We start from the raw sequence: 17,445 nt of genomic DNA, 5'->3' as shown, positions 1-17,445 counted from the left end.
CTTTTACTGTCAGAGTTTATCACTTTCAGGCTACTCTATTTTTTTTTTTAATCTGTTTTGGCTCCTTCTTGTCTTTTACAAAACACATAATCCTTGCAAATTAAGGCTTAAATCTTATCAGGAGAACCTTCATCTTTGGTGGTGCAACCAAGAGACTGACTCCCCATCTGATTTGCCTATGATATCAGACTTGACTACTGACTCATTAAATTTTCAGTCAGATAAATGTGCTGTCCCAAGCTTTCCCATCATACAAAGCCATCTCGCTGTCTTTCTCGGTATCAATCACCAGTGCAGTATTGGAACTCTTAATTTAGGACAAGCTTGAGCTCACATGTTTAACATATCAGATGCATGATGTACCGTATCAATCACCAGTGCAGTATTGGAACTCTTTAATTTAGGACAAGCTTGAGCTCCCATGTTTAACATATCAGATGTACTTAAGTGTGGTAAGATGGTCCCTTTTAGAACAAAATCTGATAATCAGAGACAAAAAGGTTTAAAAGGTGTGAGGAGGAAACCACCTTTCCTCTTACATGCGTTGATGTCCTGATCAGCAAAGGCTCTCCTCTCTGCTAACCATCCTACAAGCTGTGAGGGGAGCAGGTGGGAAAGTGGAACCTGGGAGTGATTGGATACAGATTGTCCATGAGTGGAAATGCCCCTGGAAAGAGTCTCTGTAGAAACAGCTGTGGAGTGACTGTTTTGATCCAGGAGCAGAGAGGGATTTGTTTCTGTTGAGAACCAAACTTGATCTGTTGCGCTGTTGGGTCAACACTTGACCGTTCATTGTTCTTGCTTTATAATTTCCACTGTATATTAGAAACAAGAGGATGGCTTAGTGTGTGTAGTGTACACACCTCTGCAAAGGGATAGAGAGAATAAACATCAATCTCAAACCCCTAAAAAAGATTACTTTTTTTGTATATTAGGTATCTGTGGTAGATCAGATTGTTTCCCTGCAGAGGAAGTCTTTGCCATTTTTTTGAAGCTATCTCACTATGGCCAGGACTTATCACCAGGGCTTGGGAGCTGTGTGCCTGCTTTAGACAGCTGCATGGAAAACATGCAGAGCTGGTAGTAAAATGTTGAGTAACTATTTTTCCTAACCTCTTTTCTACTTATTCACACAGCCATCCTTGTGTTTTGAGGCCATTATTTAATCCAGATAATTACGTGTGACTATTGTCCTATTTGTTTGGGATTTTTTTCAGTTTGGGGTTTTTCTTTTTTGCAGATTAATATATTTGTGTAGCTTTGATGCTGGAAATATGGGAGACTCAGATTTCTGGAGAACGTGGCCCTCTGGGCTGCTTTCAGATCATGCCATTTGTTCCACTGGCATCAACATACAGGCAAATGGGTACTTACAGAATTAGAACATGGTGATGAATTTACCATTTTCATTAAAACTGTTTAAAAGTTGTGCTGAAGCTGGAAAAAATGTTTAAGTCTAATTTAATTTGAAAGTATGCAGTCTAATTAATACTCTACATCCATTAACATTCAAAAATGAAAGTATCTGCAGAACCACTATTCCCTGGAGTAATTTGTCACCAGAAATACAACGTTTGCCTTTGACCTGGAGTAGCTTTTGGGTAGTGTGCTATGAGTGAAGGAACCCACGTGAAGGATTAATCCAGGAGAGTAGGCTTGAAGTTCTTTGTGTTGCTATGTCACCATTCTACAACCACTAGTAGTTGTCTCAGGTGCTGCTGTGACAGCAGATGCCTTCTTTGCTAAGTGACAGGAACTCCCATTGATTTTAAACGACTGACTAGAGCATGGTGGTAGTTGTGCGTGCCCACGAGTGCTTCCCGGATTAGAAAACATTCACAGAATGTGTCACCCTGTTTTTTTTATTTTAAAAAGATGCATTTTCTGTTTACAGGGAATATTGATCTCTATACTCTGAAGTGAACTCTCTTTTCAAACAGTGAATAAGTGTAACTGTTTGAAAAGAAGCAGCAAAGACGAGATGCGTAGCAGATGCGACACCATGTACTTTGTTCCCCTACATGTTTCCTTCCTCCTTCTATTCCTGTTTCTCTAGCGTAGCCTTTTGCATTGTTTGCTTCAATCTTGCCAGCACTTACTATAAGGTGTGGCATCTCTGCTGGAGCTGGTTTTGCTATAAACCCTGTTTAATGCAGTAAGTGAGGATTTGGGTCATTGGATTGTCTGCAAAGTGACAGCATATTCCAGGGGTACAAACATGCCAGTTGAATTTTGTTGCTCTCTGTACAGTTTTTGTGCAACAGAATCCTAAGGCACAATAACAGGTCTCTTAATTATTCAATGAAAATTGGTACTAATAAACAAAACACTTTATTTTTTCAGGGCTTCTTGTTCTTCTGTGCTCCCATAGCCTTAATAAAACCAGGGTTAAATAACTGCTTGGCTGGACAAAGGAGCTATGATTTTTCTTCCGCTTAATTTGTTTGAGTTCAAAAGGATGATTTGACTTCTGATCATGTGAAAAGCATTTCATAGCATGCTGGAAAGCTGTCTGGTTTTGTATCTAATGGACTTGACAGCATGGTTGGCAACAGACGGATAATAGAAAGCTAATGAATAACGAAAAGCTGAGTGATTGAAATAGTAGAGCTGCAGGGAGAGAAAAGGCAAAGCTGGGAAGGAAAATGGGAAAAACAAATAGCACAGAAGTAAGGAATAACCAGTGTTTTGATAGTATCGGGGTGTGTCTTCACATCAGAATTAACCCCAGTCATAATTTCAGCATTCTCCATCTGCCAACTCGCAAGAGCTCTTTAATTCATGCACCGTGACGCATTTTGTACAAAGTCGCTCAGCTTGCCTTGAGGAAGGAGGGATATGTTGGAATTAAAATATTTTTTCAACTGCTAAAACGATGCCTACGCTGCAGTAACCTCCTCGATTCCCACAAATTATCTGCTGCATTCCCAAATTCCTAACGGAGCAGGTGTACATAGTATCTCACACTCTACTGCAATAAACAGAGCAGAGCAACAGCACTGGAAGCTATCGGGGTCCCGAGAGACCCCCATACAACACTTGGTTTGTATTTACACTTCAGAGAAGACATCCCTATTTTGATAACAGGGATAACTCCATTTTCATGGCTCTCACTCTTCAGAGCTCCAGCGGGGAGGAAGAGCCCGTATTCATTGCTAACCAGTGTCTCCAGATGGGATATGATCTCTGCAGCAACTCCACTTTAAGATAAAGATTCCTCTGCAAATGGAACGAGGGGGGAAGATGTATCTCCCAGTGTCAGAATTGGGAAATCTCTCTCCTGATGTTAAGAGAATGGCTCTCTAGCAGTTTGAAGGCTGTGATGTTTGTGTCTGGGTGCATGCATTAACGTGGAGGAAGCCAGCTACTATTAATTTCCTCGCACGCTGCTCGTTGCGGCTGAGCTTGGTGGTGTGCGCATGCTTTTATGCTTATTTTCATGGTAAGAATTAGGGAGTAGGAGTTGAGCTAGCACTGTGTTCCCTGCTATACATACTCCTTGTGCATCTTTTTTTGCAGAGCCAAATGGAAAAAGATCAGTTCTTTTTATTATTTTCTCGTTCTGATGTACTACTTTGAGCTTTAACACTGCTGAAGTATGAATCATACTCTAAACACTGTCCTTTCTTTCTCCTTTGCAGAATCTGTACCAAAACAGGTTCCTGGGCCTGGCAGCTATGGCGTCTCCATCTAGGAACTCTCAAAGTCGGCGCCGATGCAAAGAGCCTCTCAGATACAGCTATAACCCTGACCAGTTCCATAACATGGACATCAGGAACAGTTCCCATGAGACTGTCACCATTCCTAGGTCTACCAGTGACACGGACCTTGTCACTTCAGACAGCCGGTCTACGCTGATGGTCAGCAGCTCCTACTACTCCATTGGGCATTCACAGGACCTAGTGATATACTGGGATATCAAGGAGGAAGTGGATGCAGGGGACTGGATTGGCATGTATCTCATTGGTAAGTCCTCCTTACTCCTTCCCCTGTGAGTTTCTTGCTGCTTTTTTAGTTTGGAGCATTAGGGTGAGACGAGCTAATGGTAATAATGAGCTGATACAGCTCTATTGAGTGTAGTCTTTAAGTGGGTTTATATATTACAAGATTTTTTTTCTGTTCCTGAATTGCTGAATACAATCTTGGTGCTCGCTGTTTCTTCAGCAGAGATATGCAAAGGCTTTCTGTTGATGGTTTCTTCAATTTCAAGATCTTTTAATTTTAAAGCCATTTGGATTTGGGGAAAATCTCTCCTGTATAAAGACAGCATAATATTTTCAGGGTTTCCTCTTGCAAGTCCTTGAGTAATCTGTGACAGATGAGCTGTTTTACAAGTCAAGAATATAAATCATTTAAAAAAACTCATTAAACAGAATGCCTTTTTCTGTAAAGCCAAAGGATATTTTGATATGAACAATGATTATAGACTGAGGCAGTCTGGAGTTGTCCCAGATAGTTTTTCCTTTTTTGTGTGTATGTGTGTATTGGAAGCTGTGTTCAGCCATGTACATTAGCATATTTTTGGCATCTCCATCTACTAAATCCAGCCCCACATAAGAGTAGTAAAAAATGGTTTCAATCTACTTTTACCTGATTGTTCCACTTCAGTATAAAATTAGTATTTTTTTTTTTAACCTGGTTTGGTTCCTTTGGAAATAGTCCTGCTGCCTAGTCTGTGTTAACTCTTTGTTCTCTAGTAAGTTTTGAACATGGTGGATCAGTTTCAGGCACATTCCTTTATAGACCAGAAGTCTTAAAAAATGTGAAGTTCTTAAATATTTCCTGAAAACCAGTGACTTGGTAAAGAAGACAGACTCAAATTGCTGCCCCTACAAAAGGAAATGTTGGTAAAATGCTGCCCTTACCTGTTTGGATAAGCGTGCCTAGCACTAAGCAGGTATTTTAGTTCCAATAGTGATGATTTATCTTGCCTAGATAGAAAGCCAAACAAAACCAGATAAAGCATATGGTGGTGTGAGTTGGGTTTTTGGAGCAATTGTAGGGGGCATTACAGGGAGCTATGGTGTTGCTTTAGTGGGTAAGTCCAGAAGAGTCATGAACAGAGGATGCTGGGAATGCAGATGTTGATGTGAGAAAGGACTGGGTGGAAGGTCTGAGCATGTAGAGGAACCCTGGAAGCACAGCATGAAGCACTGGAAGATGAGTTTAGGGTATTAGAGAGACTGGGAAAAGGGGAACGCGAGGGTGGCTGTTTAGGACACGGAGGGAAGGGAGTGGGGGGTTACAGAAAGACAGGCTGCAGTACTTGTTCCCTTGAGTAACCTTATAAAATACCCAGCTTTGAAAATAAAAGTAGGATTCTGAAATTTAAAATCTTTTCAGGAAAAAAAAAAGAGACTGGATTTAAAACAGATGCTCTGAAAGCAGTCTGGTTTGTTGGCCTTAACAGAATTACTTGTGTTTACACTTCAGCTTGCAGTTGAATGTTTTACTGAAACAGATGAGAAGACACAGCAGCCCCCAGTACTATGTACTAAGAAATACTCCAACCTATTCTGTAGTAGCACAGGCAACTCAAAGGACTGTATTGCCTTGGTAAAAAGAAGCAAAGCATACCTTCTGGTGCTCTGGGGTCCAAAGAAAGTCCACAGAGCTGTTTCACATTGAACTCATTCAGCCAGATTTCATAGCTCAGACATTGTATTGAGGGCTGTGATGGTACATTCTGAATTCTTCTTTTGATAGGTAACCTTAATCCATGAGGGATTAACTGGGAGAGAAAAATCTACCCTGTAATTTATCCTATGAAACAGGATGTTGCTCCAGACACCCCAGTAAATGAGAAGTGCAAGTTGTGAAGTGTATCCTTGTCCCTGCTGGCTGAACGCCTGGTGTTAATGACAATAGTCAATGGCTTGTTCCAAGGAACACCACTGCCAAATGAGAAACGAGTAGTGTGTCCAGCCCTGGAGAAACCAACAGCTGATCCTTCTGGTCTTTGAAGGTGTTTTATCTCCAACCTCTCAGCTTCCCAATCTAAAAAAACTGAGGAAATAGCAGACAGTAGCACCTCTTGTTCCTTTTTTTTTTTCCTCTTCCCCTTCCCCTCTTCCCCTCCTCTCCTCCCAAAACCTAATGAAAGGTGAGATGTGGTGTTTTGGTTCCCTTAAAGAACATGAGAGACTGTGAGGATAACTTGGCTATTGGTGTGTGTTTGACATGGAAAACACTCGGAGTCTAGGAAGGTGACAGGCACTGTGGCTACATCTGCATTAACATAGTGGGGGGAACCAGCAGGAATGGGTCTGGAGAAGCAAACAGCTGCTGAATCCATTTTGGGGGCCTGGCTTTAGAGCAGTCTCAGTCCAGCAGACTGAATGCCCTTGAGTAAGTGTAGTGCATCTTTCAGTTTAACTTCAAGACAAAATGGAGTTTGTGTGTCTGAAGATCACCACAGGGTATGGTGGTGACAAAGTGGGGACAATTGGAAGAGTCATTCCAAAAGCACCCTGCTCACCTGAAATAAAACATCAATACATCCTGTATTCAATGTTTGTCACCAATCTGTAGGGGTGGGACATCCTAATGGCTTAGATTTGTGTGTGCATTTGCACAGGTGTTCCGTACCTGCACTCCTGTTTAGAGAGGAAATGTTCCTGGCCTTGTGGAGATGACCTTTGCGATGTCAACTGATATACGACTGTTTTGAATTAGCAGCTGGACTGGAAGAAGAGAACCAAAGAAACCATGAGCTTTTCCCAGTCTGCTCAGTAGGGGATTAGTGTTGAATCCTATTATTACCACTTGCACAACAATACTGTTAACTATTGCATTGCTGCTGGTCACTGTAGTGTTCGTCTCAAAGCCAGCCCAATCCTTCTTATCATTGTTTCAGTTGGTGAAATTCAAGCTGAAAGGTTTGAATGTGGCAATACTTTAATATCGCAGTGAGTCATGAGAACAATGAGGAATTATTTGTGTCCTTGGGGTGTCAGGCAGTGTGTTGTGGATTTTCTGTAAAACTCTGTGCGGAAGCATTAGAATTATTATTTCTTATTTGTCTTGTGGGAGCTGCTGGGCATCCCAGGAAGGGGCTATACAAAAGCAGAACAGAAGGCACTTCTCACCGTAGAGGAGTTTAATCATTGCTGTTGTAGTCATCTAGGAAATATCTGCAAATAATTTTATATGAGTGTTGGTTTTGAGACTCATAAATCTTATTCTGCTGTCACCACCACTGCCATCACTAAAATTTTGATGATATCCAATAAACTGCAGGCTTCAGACAAAGATATTCCGAGTCTGGGGTGATACAGAAGTTATAAAGCAATTGCAAAAGAAAAAGAGCAAAACCTCTCTCCTATATTTTGATACCATAGGGTGTTTTGAGATGCTATTCAAAAGTTAAAGGAGCCTGAAAGAAGAGTCAAGGGAGTCTTCCCTCCAGGGAAGTTCTGGCTGCTTGCTCCTCATGTGATCATGTGAAGGAGCCACAGCTTTTTTTATCACAGGGTACTTGTTTTTCTCCTCTTCAGTCCATGTGCCTATTCCTAAGGGTGGCCAACTGGGAAATGGTCTTTGCAGCAGCAGGTAAAAGCTGGATTTAGAATTGGTTATTAGAGTCAACTTTTGCTCATGGTCTCAAGAAATGGTCTAGGCAGCTGGTTGATCTCTTGTAAAAAAGTGTAAAAAAAAAAAAAATTAAAAAAATTTAAAATGGTGGTCATTTGTCTCATGGCAAAAAAATAGTATTGAGTATATCCACCCTGTAGCTGCATGAAAACATCCATACGCACCTACATGATTTTGATGAAAAGCTATAGAAAAACTCCGTATTTGCAGGGAGAATAGTAAGTGTTGACTCTGTTAAAATATAGATGTTATTACTTCAATGCATTTTAAGATTAGCCATGGTAAGGTGATATTAAAAAAAAAGGTAATTGGAAAGAACAAGCCTTTCAGGGCATTTAAGACATTTTGTGCCTTCAGGAGTAGGAATTACATTTTATTCCTGCTAAGCTTGAACTGTAGAGGTGTTCTGACTTCTCCTTGTATATACTATATATCATCTCTGAGCTATGCAGGGGAACTTCTAAGTTCTGTAACAACTCACCTGAGAGCGTATTTGCCTCCCTCAGGAGAACTCTAGTATTGTGAACATAAGCAATCTTTCAGAAATGTATCCACAATCAAACATGTAAACACTCAAAAAGAGTTCTCTGAGAAATTCAAAGATAACACAGCTCTGTTGCTGTTTAAAAAAATCTCTGGGATTTGAGCTTTCTTTACAGAAAGGGTATGTGTAAATAAAATGCCCATTGGAGAAAAAAGTGAAACCAAAACAAAGTTTTGAATAATGAAGATAGTGTGTTTGCATTTGTATTTTTCTAAAGAACTCTCATTTAGTGGCTACTGTGAGACAGATGAAATATCTGTGGTGATTTACCTTAAAGTTTTCTCTTTCTCTGTTATCTGATTTACTATTTGCTACAGTATGAAGCCTCTTAGATAAATTAATGTGGACTGCTGGCAGCTGCCTGTAGATAAAGAGCTATCTTATAATTACTGCAGTAGCATTTTAGCTGCTATTAGATTTCACTTCTGTCATCATCTCCATATCTGATGTAGAGTAGCTAATGAGAAATGTTTAAACCAGACTTTGAAAGAATGGTTTGCTCCCGTGTCTGTGTGTGCTGATGTTGGGAATTTATCAGACCTAATGTTATACTCTCCCACATGCAGTAGGCTTTTTTCTCTCACAGTATTTCCTTATGGGAAAGCAAAACATTATTAATAGCTATTTATTAGAAGTTCCTTCATACACACATCTTGTAGGGTCCAATTTTCTGTCCATATTTGGCTTTTGACAGACAAGTTCCTTTCAAATTTTTATAAGTAGGAATGTCTTAATCTAATTAGTGACTGAAGTTTAGCTTGAAAACAGCATTTTCCTCCTCCATTTCAGTCCCTGTTGTTATTTCTTTTCCAAAGAGGCAATTCATCATCATCTAACAAATCTCATTTTTAAAACTATTTGTTAATAGACATTTAAACATTTGTTAAAACACTTTCTAAGTTGATCTTGGGCTTAGAGGGCCCTGTGTTGCTGTGTTGCCCAGTGAGGCCAGTGGAAAGATCTACATTTTTCCTGCTGCCAGACTTGGATCAGAACTTGTTTGTACAGCTATTTTACTAAACATCCTTTGCATACAAGCAGAGAGCGTCACACGTTGCCAGCAGAGACGGAAAATGTTGGAAACAGTAATGTGCATATAAGGTTAGGTGTTGTGGGTCCCTGCATGACAGCTCTAATCCCCTATTCAAGCGCTCTCTGTGTGTTTGGATGGTTGCTCCACCTCTTTGCTTCAGATATAACCATCTGTAAAACAAAACTCTTCACTATCTGCCTGCTTAAAGTGAATTTTGTTGATGTCTGGGGTTACCCATCTTCCTTTTATGGCCTTTGGAAGAGAACCTTGCTCTGGTCTTGGGGCTTCTCAGTAGGTCATCTTGTAGTTGGGTCTCTAGCTATGGCTGGCAGTGCTGACCTCAGCAAGTTAAGTTTTGTTCGATACCTGCAATTCTACTCTCTCCATAAAACATCAACAGAGGTTCCCAGTGGCCAGGCAGCTTTCACTAAGCGCAGCACTATTTATTTCAGGAACAAAAAGTGTCAGAGGAGCAATCCTGTCATTAAAAAAAACAAACAAACAAACAAAAAAAAACCCAAAAAACCCCAACACATACAAAAACACCCCAAAAAACCCCAATAGAAAGCCTGCACAAATGCTGCACAAAGTAGGTATTAAGTAATTTGACAATTCTTTCCCTTAAATATCTTTAATATGTGGTAGAGGTGTTTACTGTGTGCCAAAAAATTCCCATTTTAATTTAGTATTTCTCCATAAAACAACAGCTATAATATTATGAACCTCTTTCTAAGTGGATGGGTAGAAAAGAATTTTCCACTTCAACTGTTATCCTGAATATCAGGAAAGGGAAATAATGCAGACAGGGAGTACAGCAGCCTTGTGCCTTCTCAGTCATTTCCAGGATCCTTAATGCCTGTGGATAAAACTGCCTCTGTGCTGCACAAGCAGGGCCCCTATCGCTATTTAGCCCAGACTGATAACGAAGCCACTGATGATCACCCACTTGAAGCATTTCTGAAGAAATCAGACAGTGGGGGATGTTGGTGCAAGAAAAGCCAGGTTTTGGCCTCAATCCTGCAAAAGCAGCATAATCCATACAGCACATTCAGACCATTGACTGGCTAGAATCAGTCACGACACAAAGAGTGGATGGCACAAACATAAAATTCTTGGCAGGTGAAGGCTTAAAGCAGAAAGATTTGTTCTGTGGAGGTTGTCAGGCTAACCATGTGGATTTGGAAGGTTCAGCATATGGTTTTTTTTTTCGTTTTCTAAACCAAACTAAATCATTCCCACTCCTTAGTGTTTATAAAACACTTAAACATGCTGTTCATAACATTTGAATACTCCTGTGCTGCCCTTCACAATTCCTGTAGTGACTGCGTGTGCATTTAGCTTTTGTAATTTTTTCTCATCCATTGATCTCTCCAGCCCTAAAGACATTTTTTCTTCACTGAAGATCCTCCACTTTGGAATAAGCTTATAATTGAATACCATTTTCCAGATAAAATCACTCCAGATTCTCAAGAGATTCTTTGCACTGTGGTGCTTCCTTGCACACATCTGAGTTGTTTGGGGTTTTTTTGCTGCTGTATCAGATCACAAATGCCAGTTTAATTTCCTGTCTGCTGTTACATCTTTCACTATTGCTATAAGCCCATTTTTCAAATCCTGCAAATTATTACCCACCTATTTAATGAATGTTGTTAACCTGGACAAGTGTCAACCTTACTCACATTTCAGATCTTCCTATGTCCCTTCATATCATGTCTCTATACTGCCTAGGGCCTGCAGCATCTCTTATTTTAGTATCTTGTAGCAAATTTCATGGGTGCACTGTTTACTCCTAATCTTTGTTTTCCAAATTGCACTGTAATTAATGGGGAGGCTTCCACTGACTGCGAGAACTTTGGAACTGTTGTTATATTAAAAACAAGCAGGTTGTGTTTCACCACACATTGCATATCTTCAGGTTTTCAGTATGCAATGAGGCAGTCGTGATCATCTTTGTTTGGATTCTTCCCTCCCATCTTCAGTTCTCTGTGCAAGCTGGATGTCGTTAATGGTGGAGAAATTTGTGCAGTGCATAGCTGAAGTGTGCTAAAGCCCAGATGTGGTCCATCTGCTGCAGTGGTGAGAATAAATCTGGGAGTGCAGGAGCTTTAAAGCAGAAGCCTGTAGCTGGGACAGGCGTTGATGAAGCAGCAACAAGAGCTGTGTGAGTACTATCACACTTTAAGGATTTGCAGAACCAAATGACACCAGTATTAGGAGATAGATGTCCATCCTACTGCAACCTAACAGCTGCTGTGGGTTTTTTTAGACCTCACAGGTTGTTCTTCTGAGTCCCAACTCAGCTCTTTGCTTTCTTCATTCCATCTACCTTTTCAGCAGCAGATTTGTGGTTACTGGAGAGAAATAGATGAGTGATGGGTTGTGCTGGAGCACAGATCCCAAAGGATCCCTCAAGGATACCACAGAATAATAGTGCCCATTGTCATAGCTCTGTTTTTAGCCAGAGGCTTTACTGTTGCAGGGAAGGAGAGGGAAGTCCCTCAAGTGACAGAGCTCAAACTCTCCGTTTGGTTAGCTCAAGTGCTAGGAGGGCAGGACAGTGAGGAAGGACTGGATCCACAGTTCATCCAGAGCCTTCTGAAAAACAATATGCATATCAGCCCCAAGATTTAATAGAGTGTCTCTAATTGGTAGTTGTGTTCACCTTTTTAATTGGTGTTGGTGTCATGAAAGACCAGAATTATGTATCTCCCAGCAGTAACTTGGAGGCTGCTGAAGTGGTAAAAGATAATGTGGCTCATATGTGGCTCTGAAAGTAAGCTAGGTGTTTGAAGGGAGAAGTGTTTTGCTGAAAGATGCAACTCCTTGATTTTGGGAGTGGATGACAGGTGTCATTTGGGCTTTATGTGCAATTCTTTCTGCTTAAGATTAGATATTTCAGGTTTTAAACCTACCATGCCTGACTGTCTGTGTGCCCAGAACAGTTTTACTTAGGACAGCATCTTCTGCCATCAGTGACCAGGAATTGTTTGAACTTTGCCAACTCCATCTGTTTTCTTACAGTTCATGCTCTTTTATCTCCCTGCTTTCCTTTGGTCTTTCCCTGTCTTCCTCTCATTGCTGTTCTCCACTCATTGTTCACATTTTCTCCCTTCCAATTTACTTTTTTTTTAACTGAGGCAGGGATTTAATTTTTGTGGAGTTAAAATGGAACCATTAATGTACTTGAAACAAAGCACATGCATAGCTCTAGATCAAGGACTGAGCTTTCAGCACTAATGAAGGATTAAGCCCTTGTTTTCCAGAACTCTTCTCCTTAAGAAGCTATAGAAGGAGGGATGCTGTAAATTGCAGTATATTCGTTGTCTGCAGCAGAAATAAGCAAATGAATTCACAGTGAAGTTTTGATCCATGTTAGAGCTCAATCTGTAGCTGCTGAACTCAGTGGTGACATTCCTCTCGACTCCTATAATGACAACCATTATTTGTGATTTTATTTTATTTTTTACTGCAGTATCTTTGCAAATAAGAAAGTGGTATCTGCATCTTCTATATACGTTTCTCATTAATAGCTCCTCTCTGGCGGAACGATGACAACTTGTGTCATATAACTCTTTGGAAGCACAGTTTCCAAGGGCTAGTTCTGCAATGCTGAAGGGTTGCAGAAGGAAACACTGGCATGGTTGGATACAACTCGCTATGAGCTGCACTTGTGAGTTGTAGAGGCTATTGTCATCATTTTGTGTTTTTCTTCAAGTGATAAATTAGGTGGCAAGAGAAGAACCATCTGAAATAGGAAGCTTATCCATAGCTTACACTTGTATGATCTTGCAAAATAATTTTATTGATATTCTCTGCTTTACAATGTCCCTTTCCTGCAGCTTTCCATACAAATTGCAAAACAGATCAACCAGAGCTTGGCCTCTTTGTATAGAAAATGATTTTTGAAAACATTTTGATAACAATCTTAATATGTCATTATAGTACAGACATACATAGTGGCCAAAAGCACTTTTAAATTTCAAGCTAAAGCAAATTTATTCAGCTAAAGACTGTAAGACCTTCTCTAATTTCAGGAATACAGCATTTCTTATTCATAAGAGATCAAGACATGAAGGGTAACTTCTATTTTTATGCCATAATTGCATTAAGTTTATAGAAAGCAAGTGTTGTAAGATGTAGTGCTAAATCAAATTAGTGATGGATAAGAGACTGGAATAGTGTACCAAGTTCAGGCACCTCTCTGACATTGTGTTCCTGTCTCATGTTAATTATTTGCTTCTTTGAAGGTAGTCTAGGTTATTCTAAATTTTGTAGTTGTTATTCTTGGCGACTGTAGAAAGCTAGGCTGATCACATGTATCAGCAAAATACTGTTTGAGAAAGGGGAGTAGGTTTTTCATTTTTACCTCTTAAATAAAACCAAACTGACCAAAGGGTTCACACAGCTATTTGTCATTTGAACTCTGACCATTTCTTCTGAGGAAGATGTGTTGACTGTCTGTTTGCTTCTCTGTGGGAATTTCAGGTAATCTATCAAATACGGAGGTCCTGTCTGTTTAGTGTAGGCTGCTGACAGCACTTGAAGTCCCCATTACGTTTTTGTACAGATCTTTTTTTGGGGGGTGGCCTTTATCAACATTTTCCCCGATTCCTCTAAAGAACAGCGTGCTTTTTTTCAATTGGTACTGTCTTTCATCTGAAAGATAGCTTTCTTTGGTGGCCACAGTTCTTTATCTCTCTCTATATATAGTGCTTATGAAGTATATTGGGGATCGCTCAGCATGGAAGTGACAGCACAGAATATTTTTAGCAGTAAAAGGCTGTGCTTGGAGGTATCTGGTTTGGTGAGGCCAAGCAGTCTGTCAGAATTGCTGCTGGTTCCCAAAGCACTTGCTAATGTTTGCCTCTAGTATGTCTTGGTCCTTCTGGCTGTTGCTCAGGCCCCGACTGCCTGGCGCCTGGTCCTGCATCACCTTCTCAGTTTCCTCTAGGGACCTCTGAGTGCTGCTGCTCCTCCTGTCCCAGCGCAGCTTTGCGAATCTGCAGCCACCTTCCCTCTCACCAGCAAGAGGCAGCTGGTATCTCTGTGTGCCCCAGAGCACGGGAGGCAGAAAGCAATGGCTGCTGGCTCCCCATCGTAGATGCCCTCACCATCTCCAGCTCCGAGACCAGCTGATGATGTTCAAAGGGCAGCCCATCCCAAATACTCCCTCATTTGGCACCTCCCTTCATTAGTTAGCTGTTTACCATCCAGGGAAATGAAGCCGCAGATCTGAGAGCGATTGCACAGTGTTTGCTTTTGGCCAAGCAGGGCCAGACCCAGGCTGTGCAGTGGATTGCCAGCTAAGCAGAGAGCTGGTTTAAAGGTTAATCTCATCTCAAAAATAGAGGGAGGGAGATGCATTACAATGCTTCATTGGAAAAATGTCAAAAGCCATTAGCTGCTGGCTAAAATATATGAAAGGTGGCAGCATAACTCTGCTTTTCATTTTGTGTGGAGGTGAAATGAAGCATTTCACCATTTACCTTTGGGAATTAAGATACATGTTTTTAAGGTCAGTTCCTTTGTTATAGGGATTCCCTGTAGAAATAGGAGATAAAATGTTTTCCTTTGCATATAGTCTTTAACATACCGTATTGTCTATTCACTTACATATGGCATGAATGTTGATAAATAAATGTACACACATGCACATATATGCAGTGCATTAACCAGCCGTGTATTTAATAGGCACAATTTTCTTTGTCAGTGTGCTACATACATAATGTTCATGTTCAGGGAATAGCATGCCTGGAATAGTAATACCTGCCAACTAAAACAGGTCAGTCAGGCGTATTCATGCATTCCAACCTCCTGACCAGTTTCAACTACTGCTATTTTTAATATACCAGGGGATATTTCTTTCTTATCTTTCACCTTCCAAAAATACATTCCTTCAAAAACTGAAAGAGAAAGATTTCCCTTTTGGACCTGATGTGTTTTTCTAGAGCTAAAATTTGTCTGGGTTAAAAATCTCAACTAGCATAAACTTCTAGCAGACTGTCCTGGTTTAAAAATAAGTTTTATTTATTTGGAAAGAGAGAAGCTTTTCAAAAGAGACAGACGGGGCTTATATCTGGCTGTGAGAAGGATCTACAGACTGGATTTCTAAATCATGACACTTGTAAATATGTTTTATTTACAAAAATTTTTTCTACTTGAAGGCTCTGCTGCTCCTACTTGGGGTGACCTGCATATTGCAGAGCTCCATAAACTCATATTAAAATATCCTGAGCCTGTATTTTATCAGAGGCCATTGTCCATAAACAGTGTGTGCATGAGTAGCTCCCCGTGTGCGTATCCCTTCCCTGATGTGCTTTGTGACCTGAGTTTTTTGCTCTGGATGCCATCCTTCCTGCACATCCCTGTCTCTCACCTCTGTGGTAGGAGGCAGCATGGTGGGAGCAGCTTGTTCCAGCTTCCCTGTGGTCTCACCTGTCACCATAGACCAGCTTGCTTCTCCCTTCCCTTTGGGGGGGTCTTCTACCTTCAATGTGCAGATGGAGTGGTCCTTTTTCTCAGCCTGGTTTTGCAGGCTTCCTGCATGTTTCCAACAGAAAGGAGGAAAGAGCTTTCTGCAGTCATCCCCACTGGCTCAGCTCACCATAGGGATGTGCTTTGGCTTGGGCACGGGTGTATGTCGACATCTCTGTCAAGTTAGACTGTGTGACGCAGAGTTCACGCTGCCTTTGTGCCAACTGCGGGGAGCAGACAACAGCCGATGCAGTGGAAGTGCCAGCTGGCCCCCACAGACACCACGTGTGAACACAGCATTTTAAATCTGATTCTGGGATCTCTTTGTCTGCCACTAAACTCTGGCCTAAAACGTCTGTGATTTCTTAAGCAAGGCCATCCGGTCTAGCTCAGCTAAGCCTCGTTAAGCAAGCAAGGTATTTTATAAGCAATCTATCTTGAGGAACAGTAATAACCCATACATTTTAGTAACATGGCAGGCGTTGGAGCATTTCCAACAGCTTACAGAGACTAAATATGACAAATAAACGTCACGAGTGATGAAGCCAGAGAGCAGCATGCCTGAGCTGAGGGATGCTGTCTGTGCCCTGTCAGGACGAGGGGCTGGGCAGGGTTCCCAGGCTCCAGTTCAGTGCAACATTTCAGTGTATAAACTTACACTTTTTGGTATAAAGTGTTTTCCCTGCCAAAGCAAATGGGACAGTTTGTAGGTTTAAATATCCTCGTGTGTATATAAGTGTTCCTACTTCTACAGAATGATGAGTAATTCTGGATAATCTGTATCCAGGGTGGTCCTTTACTGAAGGTAGTCATTGGTAAGCCAAAGCTCTGAGAGCAAGGGTGTATACTGATCTGCCTATTTATATATATATATAATTTGGCATTTAAAAGAGGACACAACCAGCTATAAAGTACAGAGGAAGAACAGAAATCATACCAGAGGATTTTACCATTGAAGGGTATGTACTGTGTGAACATGCTGAAAGATTTCCACCTTAATACAGAGCATGAAACACAGCTAGTGAAATAATCACTGACAATTAGCAAGTCAGCAAAAGGAAAATGTATTGTAGGTAGTATTGCCATTTATAATTATCTGTTGCAATCATTAATGATCTCTTTAGAAGGATTTCTGTTGTAAATCCCTCAAGAGAGTGGTACCAAAGAGTTCAGTGTTGGCAGCCCACTTACTTTCCTCTTTTGAGAGCAGAATTATGTAAAATCAACAGCATCTGCTTGCTGCTTTATTCTTTCTGTGAAAGTGTAGTTTCCTTTGATTCAGAAATCTATTTTTTTATGTTTGTGTGTGTATATGTATATATAATTTGTTAGTCTTTGAGTTTCTTGGCTTTGTCTGTTGGGCTGCCTCTTGTGCTCTGCAGCTGGTCATGCCATCAGTCTGTCCTCGGGCACGGTGTCCCTTGTGTGGTGTCATCTTTCTTTTCTCATTGACCTACATGATAACAAAGCAAGTCACAGTGTTTACAGTTGATATATTTTAATCTTGGATTGAGTGGTTCACATTTTTCCTCAGCTTTTAGGGTGACTGATAATGTAATCGCCTTCAGACCAAAGTCCCAGCAGCCACCCAGGGTTGTTTCGGTAGCAAGGTTGAGTTGGTTAAAGTGAATATGTACAAATCTGTTAAAATTAAAACTGTCCTCATTACTGAGAGGGAAAATCCAGGAGCTGAGTGGTCTCCACAGGTAGAGATCGTGGCTTTTTGCTTTGGCAGGGCACAAACGCAAAACCCATTTCATTCCCCTGAGGCCGCAGCAACGAGGCCGCGGCTGGGCCCATC

The 17,445-nt window shown here is 40.9% G+C and overlaps 1 protein-coding gene across 1 annotated transcript in view; it reads left to right on the top strand.

Annotated features, from left to right (window-relative positions):
• The first annotated feature begins 3,641 nt into the window (after positions 1–3,641).
• Positions 3,642–17,445, top strand: part of HECW1 (HECT, C2 and WW domain containing E3 ubiquitin protein ligase 1) — a 122,647-nt gene continuing 108,843 nt past the window's right edge. Inside the window, exon 1 of the mRNA XM_010173863.1 lies at positions 3,642–3,966. Within this exon, the coding sequence (XP_010172165.1) occupies positions 3,678–3,966 (289 nt within the window). The 5' untranslated portion in view covers positions 3,642–3,677. The remainder of the gene's footprint in view (positions 3,967–17,445) is intronic.

The sequence above is a fragment of the Antrostomus carolinensis genome, unplaced genomic scaffold, assembly GCF_000700745.2.
Source record: "Antrostomus carolinensis isolate BGI_N321 unplaced genomic scaffold, ASM70074v2 scaffold1928, whole genome shotgun sequence".
NCBI lineage: Eukaryota > Metazoa > Chordata > Aves > Caprimulgiformes > Caprimulgidae > Antrostomus > Antrostomus carolinensis.
This window is presented reverse-complemented; position numbering and strand designations above follow the sequence as displayed.